Raw genomic sequence first — 19632 nt, 5'->3', positions numbered from 1 at the left:
TGTGTGAGAGAGGGCTCTGCTTTTTATCTCTGGATAGCTTCTGGGGCCATTCAGTGACAGAATTTGCTTTTTATTTTCAAGTTTGTCCCTTTTAAAATTATTCTCCCTTTTTTATGTGTCTGCTTGAACTTACAGCTACTAACAAGAAAGTTACCTTTTAGAACAAGAAATCATTTTTTTGGAAGAGAGAATGCAATCTACTTGGAGAATGCAGTTCATAGAGAAAAATTAGACCATTATGTGACAAAGCACTGTAATTAAATCAAAGCTTTTACTGTTGTAATCTGAGGGTTTTGAAGAGAAAAAAGCAGCAGAAAGTTTTGTCTGCCTGCATATTTATCTCCAGATTTGTCTTGTTGATAGTTTTGCCTTTTGCTTGCATCTATTATTAAGGGTGTATATGGATCTCTATAATTAAAAATCCAGGTAAATTAAGTAAGTATTTTGGCTGTGCCATACAGCTGCAGCAACTGACAGAATCTAAAGCTACTTATTTGCAGGAATAAATATGTATGTAACAGAGTCAATAATTTTAATAACATTAGTGATATATTTTAAGAGAGAAAACAGACTGATCAGAGCACTTTATTTTCTTTGTCATCTTGATTGTTTAGCTTGTGATATTTAATTCAGATGTAAATAGTTGTACTTTGCTTGGCCCACTAGTAGTTTAAAAACAAGGGCTTCAACTGTGCTCAACACAATGAAAAGCACTAAATTTTGAGCACAGTAGATGGATTTGAAGGAGTGAGGAGCATTAGGTTCCAGTCCTGAGAACAATGGAGTTGTTCCATTCATGGTGAGCCTTAAGGTATGGCAGGCTTTAAAGGAAGGCAGTATTTTGATGTCTATAGCTTTACCAGGTGATTTGCAGTGAGTGTTTTTGAGCCATTCCTGCATGGAGGACCATGGCAATAGTTTTGTGGACAAATAAATTGTGTCATCATCTCCCTTCCCTCTCTCATTCACAGTTTAAACTTCAGTATTTATAGATCAGGTACATATCTGGTGTCTGTGAAATGGGACGGTGCCAAAAGCTTGTCCTCTTTTGTCTGTCAGAACTGGTTTTGTTTTTCCAGTTCAGGCGAAACTATGCTGATAATGCTTACATGGGTAGTCAAAACTGAGCACCAAAACATTCACAGAAAGTGATTGAGAGGAGGAAGACAAGAATTAGAGGTGAAGCTGGACATGCTTTTGCCTTTTTAAAAATCACTTGAATCAAAGCACTTTACGTGATTTCTGCCCAATGCAGATGCTGTGCAGGGGCAGCAGTGACCACAGCAGATACCGTGTGGTCCTGCAGGTGAACCTCAGGTGACTGTGGTTTGCAGCAGGGAGAGGCTGAGGGCAGAGCATCTGTCAGTGCATCTGTCTCTGCCCCAAGAACAGGGCAAATATGGCCATATGCCACAGGAATGGCAATTGGTCCAGAAATAGCAGGGAAAATCTTCACTTGTGGAAAATGAGATCTTTATTTCTCACATGAATGAGAAGGGAATGGGGTAGGTGGATTCCTTGCTAGTCCATTTTAACTCAAATGGTGAGAGCCTGAAAGAAGTCTGATAGGGTTTGAAACTGATGACTTGGAAAAATCAGGTATTTTTAGCCTCTTAGGCTCTCCCCTGCCATATTATGTGCCTTAACTATCTTTGATTGAAGCTTGCTTTTGCGTGGCAACAACCCCAGATAAACACTTTCTCTTCATTTCCTCATAAGAGAAGAAAGTTTTTTTAACTCATTAAGCAATATATTGGAAGAATTTGTTAAAATTAACTTTGTTAGAGGTATGTTAGAGATATTAAATCTATTTAAACCTAATCAATGTCATTGGCCAGTACATTTGTAGAAAAAAAACCAGCTTCTCTATGGCACATTTAATGCTGTATTTCAGCAAAGGGAACCGTGCCACCTTGTGGAAAGCTTTAGTAGTTGTCTTCCCCCAGAGAGTCAGCTTCTGCAAAGACTGAAGCACTGCAAAAATGTCTGTTTTGGGAAAAACATGTCATATAATTGCTGTAAGAAAAGTGACTACAGAGCAACACATTTAAGCATTCATAATTGTCAGTAAAGAACAAATGTTTCTCTGTGTTTCATGTGCTTAAGATGCAGTTCATAGTTTCATATCTGTGGTGTCTCGGTCAGGTTGTCTGCAGAAGGTCATAAAGGAGAAGTGGGAAGAGGAGAATTATTGCATTCAGCTTCTTGATTTCAGTAATTTATACTGGTAGAAATTTCTTGAAGAGATGGCTCATTGTGCTTGATGAGGATCCTAATTCTGCATGCTAAACATGCACAACTAGAAATGAGTTTTGAATTGGTGCTTCCCAGGAGACAGATTGTAACCTTCCTGGTTAATTTATAGAGCAATGTGTGCCTTCCTAATTGAGTTTCAAGGAAGGCAGAAGATGCTTTTACCAATCCCAGACTGTAAATTCTTCTGGGCTGTCTTTTTTTTCATCATTATAAAATACGATGTCCCTAGAAACAAAGGAAGGTGCTAAATTTTTTCTTATGTCCACATATAGAAACAGAACCTTCTGGGAAGCCTGTCACTGTCCCCAGGAATGGATGAAAAATGGAAAGCCCAAGTGACTGATTTTCTCTAAAACCTTTTCCAAGATGGCCTGTTTGGCCTGACATTTGGCCATGCCTTTATTCTCTCTTTTTCTCTTCAAGCATGGAATTTCAAATTCCCTATCCACATTGGTCTGCTCAGCAAAGCTTCACTTTTCCAGCCTCACCATTTTAGAGCAGTTTTAGCCATATACCATTATCTAAGAATGGGAAGATGTACTTAAACTTGTGAAAGGCCAGGCTTTTACTCCAAAAGACTCTTTACTGCTTTAGGAACCAATAAATGATCTGGATCTCAAAGGAAGAAAATGTGACTATTTCCAAGAGAGAGAGCATCAAGCAATGTTGATAACAAGTATTTAAATTTAGTAATTCACTTGTAGGTAAATGAAAAGACACTTGGAAACATGAAAAGTGAATTGATGATGAATTTCTATGAATTACCTGGCCTTTAGGGTTTAACCAGATGGCCTTTGGCAAACTGACTTGCTGCTGTTGTGAAAGTAGCCTGTAAATCAAAAGAATCTATTTGAGCACTATTAAAATAATTTTACAAAATGCTGTGTGCTCCTTAAAGATTTAATATCTATATCTTGGCTGCTTTTCTTGCTGTGGAAGCAGGTGTATAAGTTTTGGAGGCATTGTATATTTACTTCTTTCTTGTCTTTTCCAGAAGCAAATACCCTGCTTAGATACAGAATCATGTGTAAATAATCATCCTGTATCCTTGGGGATGGACATGAATCTGATTTCTGATCCAAGTGAAGACTTAGCCTGAGAGGAGCTTTTGCCATGTCCAGCAATCCCAAGAAAGGATTATTTTCTTATAGTCAGAGCAGCTTCTAATATTCCTGGTGCAAGCAGGGAGTATTCAGCATTTTGCAGCAGTCCACTTCAGGCTGCATTACAGTCTTCTCATGAGCTCACAAAATGCTACAAAAAGCCTCAATTCAATTAATTTCAATTAATTAAGCTTGAGAAATTTATTCCATCTTAAGTCTCTTTACAAAAGTAGATTAAAAGAGAAGTCTAGGTTTTCAACAGTTTTTCTTCTAAAGTGGTATTTTTTGGGTTTTGGATTAGGAATTTGTTTCTTTCAAAGCAGTATTTTGTTTTCATTCCCTAGGAAATAGCACTGGAAGAAATCTTGTACCCATTCCTTTACCCTTATAAGAGAACCATAATATATAATCACATGTAGTAATTTCAAACTTCTTCTTAAGTGTTTTTTGTGGGGCTTTTTTCTGCCTTGACTAGTCTTCCTGACAAACTGATTCAAGTGTAATCTGCCATTCCACCTTTGCAGCTCCTGGGTAGCAATAGTGAGTGATGGGGGTGGCTGTTTCTAAACTGATTTGGTATTTCTGAATTTGGATGTTTGCCATTAGCAGCATTAAGGCACTCTCCCATCTATAGAGATTCTGCAGGTAAATGATGCAGGTGCTTGAAAATGTTCTGCTTCAAAAACAGTTTTAGAAATAGCCCAAAAGCATTAAAATACATGTCCTCAATGATTTATTTTTTTTTAAAATAGTCTATTTCATGTTATACATTAGACCTTTCAGAGAATGTGTTTGCTTGGTTTTTATCTCTGTGAATGATAGTTATTGCTGTTCATATCTGTTGTGTTATTAGATAAAAACTGCTAATGCCATGACATGATGTACATCATAATACAGATTACATAATACATCTAGAGGATATTTGCTTCCACCTTGTTCCTAAATGGAGTCTTGTTTAATCAAATACAAAGATGAATTCAGGGCAAGGAACATGCAGGATTTTCCCAAATATCATGGATTTACTTTATAAGGGCATACAGAGTTACAGGTTTGGGGGTTTTTTTAATATTAGAGGTAAAGTGTAAATATCTGGGATAATGTGGCCTGATTTCTCAAGCCATTCAAGATTATGAGATCCTTCAAAATATTACATGTCTTTCACTCCTAGGAATCCCATATATCTCTGGCATCTAATTAGCTGTGAACCTAAATTGCATGATCAGGGCATGAGTGCCTAAACAGTAGGAGGGATGTACAGGAGAGATTTAACTTGTAGTCTTCCTTAGAAAAACAAATCACAAAGCCATTCATCATATGAAAGGAAATGGAAACTGCTTGAATATTTGCCATTAGTTCCCAGGTCCATATTGCAGAATTACAATTTAAGAATTACATCTTGAGTTTGGGGGCACAATCAGGATTTGCTTTGTTAAGATCCACTGTACAAAAGGTTTGCACTGTGCTGTGAGATTTCTGCAGGATTGGGAAAGGAGAAGATAAATCACAGAAACACCTTTGTTTCAAATCAAAACAAAATATCTTCATGGCCAGTAAAGTTCCAGTATTGACAGTGGCTGGGTCTGCCTCAGGTGTGTTTGCCAGGAATTATTGTCAGGGTATAAGAGCACAGATGCCAAATGCATTACAGGAGGATGAATGATGCAGATGGGAGCTGTGTGGGTCATGCTTTGCCCTTGGAGCAATTGCTGCCTTTGCCACAAGTGGCCAGGTTGTGTGGGCAGTTCAGGTGCCTGCCAGTGGCCACTGTCCTTGTGGGGAGGCAGCTTCCCTGGCTGTCAGTCAGGTGAGGTGACACTGGAGGCAGCCTTGCCTCTGGAGTCACAACTGTGGGGCACACAGTGTGCTGCTGTGGCCTCTCAGGCATGGGAGAGAACATGTTTGGCTATGTTTGAGAGAACATGAATATACTGATTTTTTAATATTTTTTTTAAAATTATGTTGTTTCTTCCATGGTTGGCAGTTTCTACTGCTTCACTAGGTCAAAGTGCCAGTGTCATCTTCAGTACTTTTCTCATGGAGATGCACAGTCCAATTTTTCTTGGCTGGAGTCTGTGTACAGCCATATAACAAACTGTGGTGGCTCAATAGAACACAGAAAACCCCAGGCTGCTGATCTAAGCAATTTTTTTGTTTGATTCACTTTATCATATTTTAATGTTGCTTATTTTAGTATCTTTTGATCACAATTTATTCACTGTTTTATAGTGCAACACAGTAAACTTTGTATGGGCCAGCAGTACTTTTGTGTGTGGTTGTTGAAGAAACCCTCAGGAATGGACAGAAACTTTGCTAGTACAGTGCAGAGGTAATCTTGCCTTTTATACTCCCCACTTGAGACCAACCATTTCACCTCTAAAACAATCTATGTAGCTTCTGTCAACTTCAGCCATGGAATTGCCTCTTAAATGTCTGTTCATCATATTGCTACAAAATGAACTGACAGGTATTTCTGTATTTCTCTTCAATTATTTATATTACCTTACCAGTTCAGGGAAATAGCTTGTTCTAGTTTAAAATATTACAATGTTTACCATTCCATGGTATAGATTTTAATGGAAAAAGTGCTGTTTAGATTTATGTGTATATATAAATATGTGTATTTATTTATGTTATATATTACACATACATGTTTTGAAACCAGCATGACAGAAACTCAGTGAGTTACTTGCCCATTGTGGACTAGCTGAAAGGTACATTTATGGAGGAAGTTCATTTAAAAATCAGTTAAAGTGGAACATTGATTTGAATGACAGCAATAGCATTTATATAGCTCTAGCCAGCATGTATATTTATTTTTGGTTCTGCTTCTAAATTTCACTTTAAAAAAAAGAGAAGTTTTCCTTGTCAAAATTTTTTGCGTTTCATCCAAGAGGAAAGGAATAACTTTTATCTCTTAAGATATGTAAAGGCATGAGATGGGCGCCATACATCATAGTGCCATATTGCACAGTTATGCATTCTTCCATATGTTTGGAGGTGATGACTCCGTGGTGCTTCAAAGAGACAGTGTGACAGTAAAGGAGTCCTCAAATGTGGGAGGTTCACCAGGGTTCAAGATTTCTGGACTCTGGATTCATGATTATTTGAACCTTTTTTGAAAAGTGGGAATTGATCAATAGTGATTTAACTTCATTGACTTTGGATCCTGTTGTAAACATAATTACTGCAGAAATTGAATTCCTTGTAATAATGTTGCTTCTAAAGAGATGAAATTCTGACTTTAGTCAAGTTGGAAGGTTTTTCTCCATTGATTCATAAGGTCAAGAGTTCACTTAAAGGTTGGGAGCTCTTCAGGGGTTTTTGTATCTTTGTGCATTTTGATAGTGTTTTTAAAATTTGGATGTCATATATATTCCCTTTCAAATTATGTACCACAGTACTACATAAAGTACTGCTGATGGCATTAGAAGCACTTACATCTGTCAGCCTGATGGAGAGCCTACATTGGGAAAATACAGCATTTAAGGTTAAAGTTAACAAGTGCAGAGCATTAGTTCTAAAGAAATGAATGCACATGTTCTTTATGCTCTGTAAACTCCTGCAGGGTTTGTCTCTACTCACAAAGTGTGTGTGTGTTTGCTGGGCTATGTCTGTGTGTTGCAGAATAGTGAAATCTGCCCAAATTCTCCTAACAGTTCAGTTACTCTGCAAGATAGACCCAAATTTAAACATCCTTTATTAGTTTCTAGTAAAAAATATGACTGCCTTTTCTTAAATGAGGAGGCACAGGTTTTATTTCACTCTATTAAAGTGAAGCCCAAACCACCCTTAGCTCAAAGCAAAGTGCATAAACCCATCCCTTTAGGATCTGAAGTCAAGATATCTGTATCTGCATCTAAAATGAAAACCTATTCTTGCTGAGAAGACTGGAGAAAAGAATAAGGTGATTTTTAATTTCTTCTTCAGAAGGGGGTGTTAGTAGAGAACAGTACTGTCCATTCTATTTTTTGCTCAAATGACTGGATTTTAAAAAATCTTGAACAAGCACAATGTTCCTGCAAAATTTTCTTGAGCAGATTTGATCCCTGGCTGTAAGCCAGGAGGAACCTCTGAGACAGAAGTATTAAACTCAAAACAAGAGAGGGTCTTTTGTCATCCTACAGACTGAAGTCTGCATGTCTAGGAAAATGAGACTGTAGTGGCTTGGAGAATGAGTAAGAGACTGCAACAGCAGAAAATTTGATACTGACCTCCTCTCAGGAAGCAATTTATTTTAAAGGTTATTTTATATTTGTAAAGTCCCCATATTTAATTCTAGGGGAGTTTAGTTTATAGTCATCTGCCTGAAATAGCATTTATTAGTGATTTCAGAATTCTGTTGTGACCTGAATATTTCTGTGCTTATTTTTGTATTTCATGTGTGTTTCAAGTAATCCAAGATGAACTACAACAGGAAGCTGAAAATGTTGAAAAGTCTTATTAGTATGTTTTTGATTAAGCATTTTGAATTTTTTGTAGCTAAGAACTTTTATGTGACATCTGTGAGTATTTCTTTGAGAAAGTAGATGCACTGCAGTCTCTTCATGTCAATTAAATGAAAGTGCTTGTTCATTAATTGCATAAGTTCTTTTTATTCTCTTGTTACTCTATCTTTGATCTTCTCCAGTATTTTCATCTGAAATCAATGTAATCTTTCTTGCTATGCAGCAGACAAATATACTGAAACATACTTCTTCTTCAGAATAGAAAAATATGTTATGTTACTTGATCTTCCAAAGCATAATATGCATAATTTTTCCAAAGCAAAAATATGATAGTTTTTTTTTTTTATTTTCAAACTGAGAAAATGCAAGTGAAATTTCGAAGGTTATGTTGGCTGCATAATAAATGGTTAATTATGTGGCCTACATGCTGTGTCTCAGGCACAAGCCTGCTCAGTGGTCTGTGATAAAAGGCCTTATTAAATATTGTAGTGATTTACGTATGGCTGCAGGCAGATATAACCTTTAAAAAGGAAAAATATAAAAGGAAACAAAGGGAAACTGCTGAAAACCAAGTCCTGTGGGCTTGGAAGTAGGGAAGAAATCTGTAGCAGAGATTTAAAGCATCAAGGCAAACATACTCTTAATGCAGATGTATTTATAGTGGCTGCCAACAGCTGTGTAATATAAAAAGCAGTCTGTCTGTGGTCTTGTAATGTGCATTAGTTTGTTGTTCTCAAACTGATGTTCTAATTCATTTTCACCCTGTGGAGGGAACTTTTCTATCCATACCTTTATGATCCATCCAGTTTCCAGTACTGCTCTGCCATCATTCATGTGCACTTGATCTCTTGTTCCCTTTTTAGTAGGGGATTATATTTGCTTAGGTTTTCTATATTATTTTTATTTTATTTTATGTTACATGCTTAGCACTACACAAGGCAACAGCTAGAGTGTGCATTTGCTTATGGTTAGAATTTTGTCCCAGTTCTGTGTCCCTGCCAAAGTTCCAGAGTTCCTCTTGGAAAAGCTGCTGCACAGCAGAGCCCTGCCCTGTGGTGAAGGGTTTGCAATGCCAAAGAGCAAAAGTGTGATCTGTGGTTTCATTTCTTCAGTCCTAAAGTTCCCCTGCTTTAGGCAATGTTTTGGATCAGAGCTGCACTGCAAGAGGTCTACACTTCTATACAGAGTTCAGATGGAGGCATTTAAGTGTTTGGTTCTTAAGTTACAGGTCATTAATCCTGAAACATTAGTTGGATTTGTATCTGTTTGAACATAGGTTCCCCAGAACTGCAAAACCAAGCAGCAATACCTGTGTTTTCATTTTTGTTCACCTGTCTTTTCATGGGCTAGTGTGTGATAAGATGGATTTATTTTTTTCCACTGTGTAATTTCTTTGCACAATGTCCTGTAGCCAGGCAGGAAATGTGAAGTCTCTAGTCAAGATAAAAATACAAGATTATTGTCTTACCATGGTTTAAGTGACTTTTTTTCATTCATTTCTCTCAGCCACACAGTGTTTCTGGTAGTATCTTTGATCTTCCTAGTCCCAATGTCTGCACAGTGTACAATTCCAAAGTATCTTTCATCCTGCTGTATTTATCAACATCTTTTGTTTTTCTTCAAACTGTTTTTCTTTTCCAGCTCTGGGAGCAAGCAGACAGCCTAACCTGGTACAGAAAACCTTCTCTGAGGGAGAAAATAAATTAAACTACCATGAAACAAAAGTTGGCATTGGGCTTACTCTGAAATTATGACAGACCAATAATTATTAATTGCCACTAATTTTCTCTAAGCCTCAAGTAGAGATGCATAACAAACTGGCATTGCCAGGAATGATGGTTTTACTGAGCTCATAGACTCTTAATGAAGAAAAGCTACACTCTGTTTCTTAGCTTGGCTTAGTTTGCCTCTAGGTGTGAGCTCCAGAAGACAATAGAATGCATTATCAAAGCTGTTTTGGGTCAAGGGAAGGACTTTGTCTCTTGGTTTGTCAGTATCCTTGGTGGGAGGCAGGGAACCGTGGCTGTGTTCATGTGTTGGAGCACTAAGCAATTCTGCTGTCACGCCTAACTCAGCCAGCCACAGGCTAAAAATTAGGTCATATCTGACTGGAGACACTAGGTGGTTTGCTTCTGCTGGGTTTTGTGCTCTTTTGTTTTAAAGAGAAGAGAATCTCTAAGTCAGATAATGAAAGATGAAAAAAGCAACCAACAATAAAACATGAAGTGGATCTCTTACAATGCAGCTGCTGGCAATATGCAGAGAAGACAGACATGCAGGCATGCAGGCTCAGACTTCCACCTCTCTCCCACTCCTCAGGTGTGTGTTTATAGACTTCTGTTGTACTGATGCTGAGTGGACCCTGGTATGTGTCACATGTTACTGGGTCCTCCTATTTCCAACTTCTGAAAGTCCACGTGAAGGTCAACCATGACTGCTGAGCCACATCAGCACGTGTATTCACTTAAATACAAAAATAGGATTTGGTCTTTAGGTGTATTTTGAGCAAAAGAAAGTTACTTTTATATATATATATACTGAGGTACAGGCATTGCCTTGTGAGTAGAACATTGAGTCTTTTTAGGGCTTATTGAGAGGTTTTTGTTTGTAGTGAGTCTTTGGGAAATTGGTTTGTTTTCTGAAGCTGTTCTGAAGCATTTTATTTGGGTTATGGTAAGGGCTTCTTGTGAAATACACAAAGGGGCTTTTTCTTGTCTGCCTCACTTGGAAGCACCAAGAAGGAATAGAAGCAGGGAGAAAGACAGTCCTTCACATGGAGGGCAATATGTGGGGTAGACAAGAGAGTTTGCATTCAGCTCACTGTACTGTTTTGACAGTGGGCTGCATAAATACAGTGGATGCTGCCACCAAAGAATTTCAAACATGGAGTGAAAAAGGCCAGGAAAAAATAGCAGAACAGTTCACCATCTTTACTAATAAGAGATTTACCTGTTGTCAAGTTGAATTGATAGTTTTTAATCTTTTTTGGCCTTCTTAAAATATACTCTGTTCAGTGCAAGGACTGTATAGGTTGGATGGGCTCTGAGCAGTCTGGCTGATGAAAGGTGTCCCTGCCCACAGCAGGGGGATTGGAACTAGACAATCTTTAATGTCCCTTCCAACCCAAAGCACTGTGATTCCATATTTATCCTTGTGTTCAGAAAGCAGCTAACAAATTGCAGATGTGGTTGAGATGTGAAGAGCAACAAGGAAACAGTAAACTTATTGCATATATTTTAGTTCTTCACCAGTCTTATGATTGAAAAAATGTTTCTCTCTGCTAGTATTCTGCTATTCAGCTTAATATTTAAATACTTGCAAAAAACCATTTTCTTCTGGCACAGTAAAAATCAGTATTTTAAAGCTTGTAAAGATAAATATTTAATACCCCAGTGGGTATAGCAGCACTTTTAGCAAGATTCATGAGCATCAAATGTGCCTGAAAAAATTCTGCAATCTTAAGATTAGACCACCTTAATAATTGCTTAAAAGGGGGGTTTTTAGTATATTGTGTGGCTCTGAAGTAAAGAGCACCCCTGAGTATTGACCCTCCTTTGTCTCCTCTTTCACCTTCTCCTTCATGGCCCTTTAGAATTGAAAGTCAGCACTTTTGTGAATTTCCAACAGAGCTGGGTCAGGAAACAGCAGTATGGGAGAACTTGCATGTTGATTCCCTTGTTTGCAAAGGACAGAAAAAAAAAAATCTACAAAAAAGCTGGAGGTGTGCAAGGCTTTAATTTTTTTTACCTGCACTAAAGGGTTTTATACAATTGCAGAGTGTATTTTCTGTCTGATACCTGAGATGTTGCTGGAGTGGGTACCAGAGGTACAGGAAGGAGGCTCTTAGGGTGCATTTTCCTGCTTGGTGGAGTGAGCCTGGATGAATGCATTGTGCAAACTGAAAGAAGACTGAAGGAGGAGATAAGTTTTAAAGGGAGGGAGAAACTCATTAATTTTTTTTATCCACTGGTGAATTTTATTCCTCTCTTAGTCTGCCAAAGTTGATATATTATACATATTTAAAATACCTTGGTGTTCTGGGGTAGGGTTTTTTTGTGGGCAGTTGTTCCCAGACAGCACACCAGTGATGGTGTGTGAGCTTGATCAACTCACTGACTTCACAGCAGGTTTTGGAAGGTGGCAAGGGAACATTCAGCTTTTGAGCTCTGAAGCAGAATTATTTACTGCATCTTAAGAGGAAGGGTTGATAACTGCACCTTGTGGGCAGTGTGCTGCTGAAGGCAGCAGGGCTCCCAGCACTGCCTTCCTTCCAGCAGCTCCCAGGGTCTTTGTCTGCTTGCCCAAGGGCCTGCAGGATGATGGCAAAAAAAGCTGTGTGGCACAAGGCAGCATCTTAACCATGAGTGTTGGTCTAATATTGCTGAACCTTCAGGGACCATATAAAGCTGTTTGATCCCTAGATACTGAGAATTTTAGACTTTCTGTGCTGACAGGCACTGACCCACAAGAAAGCACAGCTTTTGACCTGAGGCTGTGGAGAAGGCTTCCAAAATTAAATGATAGAACTAAAATCACGGGTGTGTAGTTTGAGTAGAAGTGTGTAATGTCAATGTCACATGGTGGAAAATTTGGAATTTAAGGTTTTAGAATATAGCAATATATAGAAAGCAAGATGGAAGTTTTAGGGTGGAGGTTTCTTCTTCACCTTCTTCATGGATCTAGGTAGTACTTTTGTAATTGGATGGAAAATGCTGCACTGCGCATCATGGGTGTTTGGTCATTGGGTTAAAAGTAAAAAAAAAAGTAAAGGTGTACATTCTTAGTTGGACAGTTTAGGTTTAAAGGACTTTGTAGAGAGAGAGGTATATCACCATTTTTAGCTTGTTAGCTGAAAGTGCTGTAGCATTCACTGTAGCATAGACAAGGATTAATAAACATCTGAGTCCAAACACAAAATACCATCTTGCAAGCTTTTAATCCCAACTGTGGCAGAAGAGAAAAAAGCAGGTAAAATGTGTTATAAAGCATTTGATGTGTCTGGTCAGGAGTACAACAGCAAGCCTGTTGTGCCCATTGCTGGCAGTGCAGCCCTAGTTCAGAATGAGACACCTGTAACATTCTCTGGAAGAAGTCTTGGTCTCGTAGACAAACTCCTATTGACTTAGTGTGAGGTCTGTATTTCTGCTGCTATAATGCCTGAGAGCAAATGAGCAGGTTTTGGTGTTTGTTCACAATTAACACTTTTTATTCTCCACCTTTCTAGATGTAAGCTAGAGTTGGTGCCATTCAGTTTCTTCCATTTTGTTTTGTTTGCAAGAAGTACCGTATCTGCAAATTAATATTGCCTCTGCTTGTTCTGCCAATGAGTGCTGTGGTTGGTTAAACATCTTTCTGCTAAAAATGTATAATTAGAGTGTTTTATTTTAAAGGTAATTTTGGATTTCTTCTAGAAAAAGCCTGCTTTCCTCTTATGATAGCTTATCTTCTTCTTAGCTTTGAATTTGTTATTGTTTGCTACCTTAGGTAAACTTACTCTGGAAGTGATTGGTATAATCCACAAAAAAGTGTAATTTTTTGGTTAAAAGCCAGGCAGTGGATATCTCACAAGAGGCATAGTCCAGTAGTGTTTTCTTTCTTTTCAATTAGAGCTCAGTTTTAGCTCCTAGCTAAAAGTTCAATTCAGCTCTCTCTATAGTTGTGCTTTTTCCTTTAATGTTTTTTGTATTTGTGTGTATCCTAATATTTGCTGCTCGCTTGTTTCCTCCTTTATGTTAACAAAATTATTTTATTGAAAGGTATTACTGTTACCTCCACAGATACCTTTCATAGCAAGTCATACCTTCTTCTTTGTTTCTTTGAATGTTTTCTCCTTACCATTAAGAAATTATATTTTCATTTCTTGCCTTTAAGCACAGGCCAATCTACAAGGCCTTAATTTTTTTCCTGTTCTAGATGGAGACCTTTAACCTCAACTGCCCACTTGCTGTTGTATGACAGATATTTTTTGGTTTCTTTTTAGTGCTTTGCTGTGCGATCTCTGGGCTGGGTAGAAATGGCAGAAGAAGATCTGGCTCCTGGAAAGAGCAGTGTTGCTGTGAACAATTGCATCAGACAACTCTCTTACTGTAAAAATGACATCAGAGACACTGTTGGCATTTGGGGAGAGGTAAGAACAGAGTGAACGTTTCCTCCTCTTGGAACATCCCTCTTGCTTCATAAAACATCTTAAAGGAACAATTCTGTTGATAGCTATGTCCATGTTCTATGTTCAGGATTTCACTACCTCAGCCTGGCACTGCCAAATATATAAAAAGTTAAGGGAAAATGTTGACTTTTTTGTTCCAAACTGCTCAGGACAGCAGATGCCACCAAGAGCTCACTTTCATGTTACATCTGGGCCAGTACACACCTGTGCAGTGGCACTGCTGGGGACACACAGGCCAGACTGTTGAAATTCCTCCTGACCAGAGCTCTGAAAGTAATGCTTTGTAACAGCATTTTCAGAGGTTTCAATGACAATGACAAAGGGCTTTAACAAAACCCACACTCGCCTGGCTTGTGGTTCTGAAATGCATGGGAAGATTGGAAGTGCTGGACAGATGGTTTATCTTACAGAGATTATTTTATCAGTGTTTCAGAAGGAAATTAATTACATATCACTCTGTCTGTTGGCTTCTCTCCCATAACTCTTGAATCTCTGTGCCAGTGTCATCCAGTGTTCAAGGATGCCAGATTCCCACTGAGGGGAAAAAAGAGAGAGCCCAGCTTTCCTCTTTGGTGGTTTGCTGAAGAGTCAGTGTGCCTTCATTGACTGAACCACAGTTGCTCTCTGCTTCTTACTGAGTTGGCAGCAAAGAGGATAACACTGTGGGAACTCAGGGAAAACTGAAGGGAGCTTTGGGTTTTGTGATGAGGAAAATAAGTGTGCTGGGGACAGATGAAGAAGTGGAAGATGTTGAGGAGACAGTAAGTAAAACAAGAAGGGAAAAGGTAGGGCATAGGAGACAAAGCCACAGTAAAACATCTTGGTTATTTGATTGTTCATGGACAACTTAAACTTCTGCCAAATCTTATTTTCTGTCTCTCTCCTGACGTATTTTCAGAAGGGTTACACTAGAGTGGATTGGCCTCACAAGATCTGAATACAAAAGTGACAAAAGAGTGAATATTGCAACTTTCTCTTGTGTATTCTAAGATAAATGGGACTGCCAAACAAAAAAGAAATCAAAACAAAGACTTGTCTACATTTCAGTAAAAATTTCAGGAAAAATAACATTCAGTCTCCAAAGTTATTGCTGCACTGTATGGCTCAAGTTCACCATCCTGAGTATGACCACAGCAAGGCCAGGATGCTACAGGGGAGCAATTGTGAGAAAGTGCCCTTAAAAATTAAAATTATATTTAAAGGTACACATTTATAGTGTTCAATCTATTTTAAATAATTTCAGAAGGATTTTTGCATGTAAGAAGTATATATTATACATATAAATGAACACAGTAATATTGTTTTCCTTCCTTTCTTACACATGGGATCAGTTTTATTTAGATAATATATCTGGACAGGCAATTAGAGATGTGTCAGTCATGGACTTTGGACTTACTGCTGACCCCAGGAGAGAAAAAAAACCCATTATCTTTGCATGTGTGTAATTTCATCCATTTTTCACATAGGAGCACTTGGATCTATTTGAAAAATATTGTTTACCTTGAACTCTTACGATTTGTTTTAAGAGTTAATGTTCACATTTTTTATATTTTTTTGTCAAACCACTTGTTCTTGGTTGGAAACCCTTGCACATTTTCAAGCCACACTGGTGAAATGTTTTGGTTCTCTAGAATGGATATTTAAATTAAGAGTGGTATTCCTTTAAAAAAAAAAAAATCAGCCTGACAAAACAATAGAGACACTGTGCTTGAATAGGTAGCTCCTGAAGTAAACTGTCTTCCTGATTTTAAAAGAGTTCATTACATCCAACCACATTTTCCTGCCTGCAATGTAAGGCTTCAAGAGTGATTAGAAGAGGCGTGTTTTAAAGAGGAACCTGAAAAAATTATACTCCATCACTGATGTATCAGATGGAGCAATTATGGCAGGAATCTATTATGGAGCTAAATGACTGCATGTAGGAATTTTAAGCTTGCCTGAAGATTTACTTTAGTTAGAATGTAATGAAAGTGAAATCTGGGTTAGGAGAGTTTTCATGATTTTAAAAAACTGCAAAACAAACCATAAAACCTCCCACACACTATGCTAAAGTCTTGCCTCTGCAGAGGCTTTGTTAATGGCTTCAATGTGGGATTTCATGTCCTTTCCTTCTAAAGAAATTACCTATAAATGTTGAACTTCCACTGTTCTGTAAAATCTAAAAAGAAAAGCACTATTTTCACATCTGTCTGTGATGCTCTTTTGCCATTAATTACATTTCTGTACGTTACAATATCAATTACATGAAAAAGATATCTTGTTGCCATTGACCTATATACTGCAACCTGTAATACTTCCAGAAAAACTGCTGGGATTGAGCCTCTCTTTCCTTTATTCACTTTTCCTCCATGGCTTTTCTTCATCTCAAATCATCAGATCTCTGCAGCTCTTCAGCAGTCTGAGACATTAAAGCCTGTGTTCAAGCCCCTAGCCTGTCTAAATAATTTCTTTTGACCTATGCAGTGCTTTCATCTCTAAAATAGCTTTTGTATAATAAGGCAACAAAATTTAGCAAAATATATTGCTTCTGGCTGCAGACAAGTGATCCCCCTGAGCATTGCAAGGATAATTTCCTGTGACTTATAGTGCTTATCTGCCCATTCTCCAATTTTTTCCAGCTAATTTGGATTCTGTTTTGTTACTCTAATCCCAGTATATTTTACATGAATAATATATTTTTCCTTCTTGTAATAATTTCCTTCTGGAACAAATATATAAGTATAAAATGGGTCCAAAAAGCAATCTTTGTGACACTTGGTAGCATTCTTCACACAATTTGTTTACAGCTTCTGACCTCCAAGCAAATTTCACCCTTTTTTTTCTTTGTTATGTTTCTTTTTCTGTCTCCCACTAACATCTCAGTGCTGCTAGTTTGCCCCATTTTTTTGCATGACTATCACAGCTACAGTCTGTTTCTGCTTCTCCAGGAGCATCCTACATATCCAGCCTTGCATCTCAGCCACAGATGTGCTTTTTCCATCAGGCTAAATGTGCTTGTGTTGGCTTTGCTCATACCAGGTGTCACCTTTCTCTCCAACATCCCTCTTGGTGCTTGCAGTGCCAACTCTGTGCAACAGCTTCCCAGGAATCCCTGTTAGGAGATCTGGGGCTGGGAGAGGAGATGGCAGTGCCTGCCCCTTGCTGCCTTGCCTACAAACAGTGGCAGAAAGCCCTCACAGAGTGACATGAATGTATTCCTTATACAGACACAAAATTAGACATCATAAAGACTTGAGTCACTGTAACCAAGCAGGAAGAGAGTTTCTGTGTCACTGAGGTGAAGAAAAAGGTCAGTTTTAAACCATTAGTCAGTAGGGATTCAGACCCTTTCCATTTTTTCTGTTCATGTGTAGATTCTGGCACAAAAGGAAGGAAACAAATTACTCTATATTTAGCTGATAGCTTCCACCTTCTGATCAGCAGGAGCTTGTCTTACTGCTCAGCAGTAGATCCAGGATCATTTGTGCAGGATCTTGAGGTCTGAAGAGTATGTGTACAGCCTCCAAGAAGAGGGATATTACATGTGATAGAAGAGGCTGCAGACCTATTGGTGTCAAGAGAAGGAAGATAAGCATTTGTGAATTAGCATTAAAATTGGACAACTTTCCAATTGTCTCTAAATTTGTTTCCTGTAAGAGAAAAAAGCATTATCCTTACATGTCAGAAGAACTGGGGAGAAATCCTAGCTCCAAGATTCTGCAGTCACTAGCAGAATTTATATTCAGTTTCTAATGCTAGGTTTTCCCCTTTAATCTTTCTTCAAAGAGTAAATCCTGTGACACGTACAAATTACTGTCTGTTCCCATAATCCATTGGTTAAAGAAACAAAGCACTTTGAAGGAAGGAACTCTGCCTCCAAAGTATATAAGCTTTTTGATATGAGCTTTTACTATGAGGACAGACCATGACTTCCCATAAATGTGGAAGAATTTACTGAAAAGCAGATAAACATATAACTTGTTGAGTAGCTCAGTAGTTTGGGTCCGAATCAGTTGTATTTAAAAGACATCAAAGCATTTTGTGGTTGAAGTTGTTTAAAAATATAATAGCAAGATAACATCTTAAATTTCTTTCACAACAGAAGTATAGAAGATATATATAGAGTATAGAAGATTTTTTTCATTTGCTCTTGGAACAACCCAAAACTTTGAGTAAAGATGAAGCTAGTGTGAACATCACAGTTTGAGAGGGTGATGTGCTGTGTAACTGTACTTTGTCTGGAACTGCAGGGTAAGGACATGTACCTTATCCTGGAGAATGACATGCTGAACCTGATTGATCCCATGGACCGCACAGTTCTGCACTCGCAGCCCATTGTGAGCATCCGAGTCTGGGGCGTGGGGCGTGACAATGGCCGGTGAGTGCTCGCTCTTCTTGGCTCTTGGCTTGGTGCTGTGTTGGTCTGCTAATTCATAGTGCACACTATGCTGTCCCAGGGCCTGTGAGAAGGTGGGTAAATTCTTTTTCTTGCTGGTTTGCAGAGAGTTTTTAAACTCTCTGCTTCTCATAGTATATGGTTTATGTGCTGTTCTGTTAAACCTGCATTGAACAAGCCTTTCAGATTAACTCAGGTGCATAAAACTGCAAGTTTGATTTGTTTCAGATATATGTAGCATTTCTTGCTATAAAAACATGTTTTCAAATCCATCTTGTAGTATTTCTCTCCTGGCTATGTGAAAGCATGTCTTCCTGCTGGTCCAAGTTAGATGTACTACAATGCTCTGAGTGAATGTGTGCATTTTTATTTTCTTGAGATATTTAATGTGATGGAGAAAAAAGTTGGATTGAGGGAAAAGTAATGGGTTTAAGTCATTACTATTAGTTCTAGTTCTTGATGTAAGAAAATCCCCAAAGGTGTTGCAGAAAACTAAGGTTTATCCCTGAAATGTGCTGCCTGCGAACTGAAGTTCCTACTTGTGGTAGGGAGACACCAGGAGTGTGTGCTAAAGGTCTTTCTGCCCTAGCAGCACTTTCCTCAGGTTTCATTCCTGACTGATCTTTTCATGGCATTCTTGTTAGTCATGTAACATTACTGTAGAAACAAAGTTGTGAATGGGACTTATTTGGAGCAGAACAGTGAGCTCTCTTCCAGTCTGACTGGGCATTTTGATGTAGGGAAAACATTGCTATTCACATTGAAAATGTCCAGGATCTTAGGACAGTTAGGACTATCCTGACACAAGGATAGTAAGGTTTGAATAACACTAGCAGGCTTCTGCTTTCTGTGTCCATGTTTAATAAGGTCAGGTAAGTCCTGCATGACCAATACTGGCTGTAATGGAATAGCCACGTCACTGGACAAGGGAAGGTTTGCTGATGTCATTTATCTGGTTTTCTGAAAGGCCTTTGACACAGTCTGCCACTACATTCTTCTTTCTAAAATGGAGAGAGATGGATTTGATGAGTGGACTGTTAGATGGATATGAAAGTGGTTGGAAAGTTGTACCCAAAGGGTAGTGGTTAATGGCTTGGAGTCCCACTGGACATCAGTGACAAGTGGTGCCCCCAGGGATCTGCACTGGGGCCAGTGTCACTTAATGTTTTCATTAAGGACATAGATGAAGGGATCAAATACACCCTCAGCAAATTTGCAGATAACAGCAAGCTGAGTGGTGCAGATGACACTCCTGAAGGGCGGGGTGCCATCCAAAGGGATCTGGAC

General features: G+C 38.4%; 1 protein-coding gene across 13 annotated transcripts in view; it reads left to right on the top strand.

Moving 5' to 3' along the window:
• Positions 1-19632, top strand: part of APBB2 (amyloid beta precursor protein binding family B member 2) — a 159631-nt gene that overhangs the window by 98808 nt on the left and 41191 nt on the right. For all 13 annotated transcript variants that reach the window (XM_079306900.1, XM_079306893.1, XM_079306895.1 and 10 more), the window contains 2 exons: positions 13785-13931; positions 18200-18327. In XM_079306900.1, coding sequence (XP_079163026.1) covers positions 13785-13931; positions 18200-18327 — 275 coding nt within the window. The remainder of the gene's footprint in view (positions 1-13784; positions 13932-18199; positions 18328-19632) is intronic.

The sequence above is a fragment of the Erithacus rubecula genome (genome assembly GCF_903797595.1).
Source record: "Erithacus rubecula genome assembly, chromosome: 5".
NCBI classification, from domain to species: Eukaryota; Metazoa; Chordata; class Aves; order Passeriformes; family Muscicapidae; genus Erithacus; species Erithacus rubecula.
The sequence above is the reverse complement of the archived record's forward strand: the minus strand, read 5'-3'. Positions and strand labels throughout refer to the sequence as shown.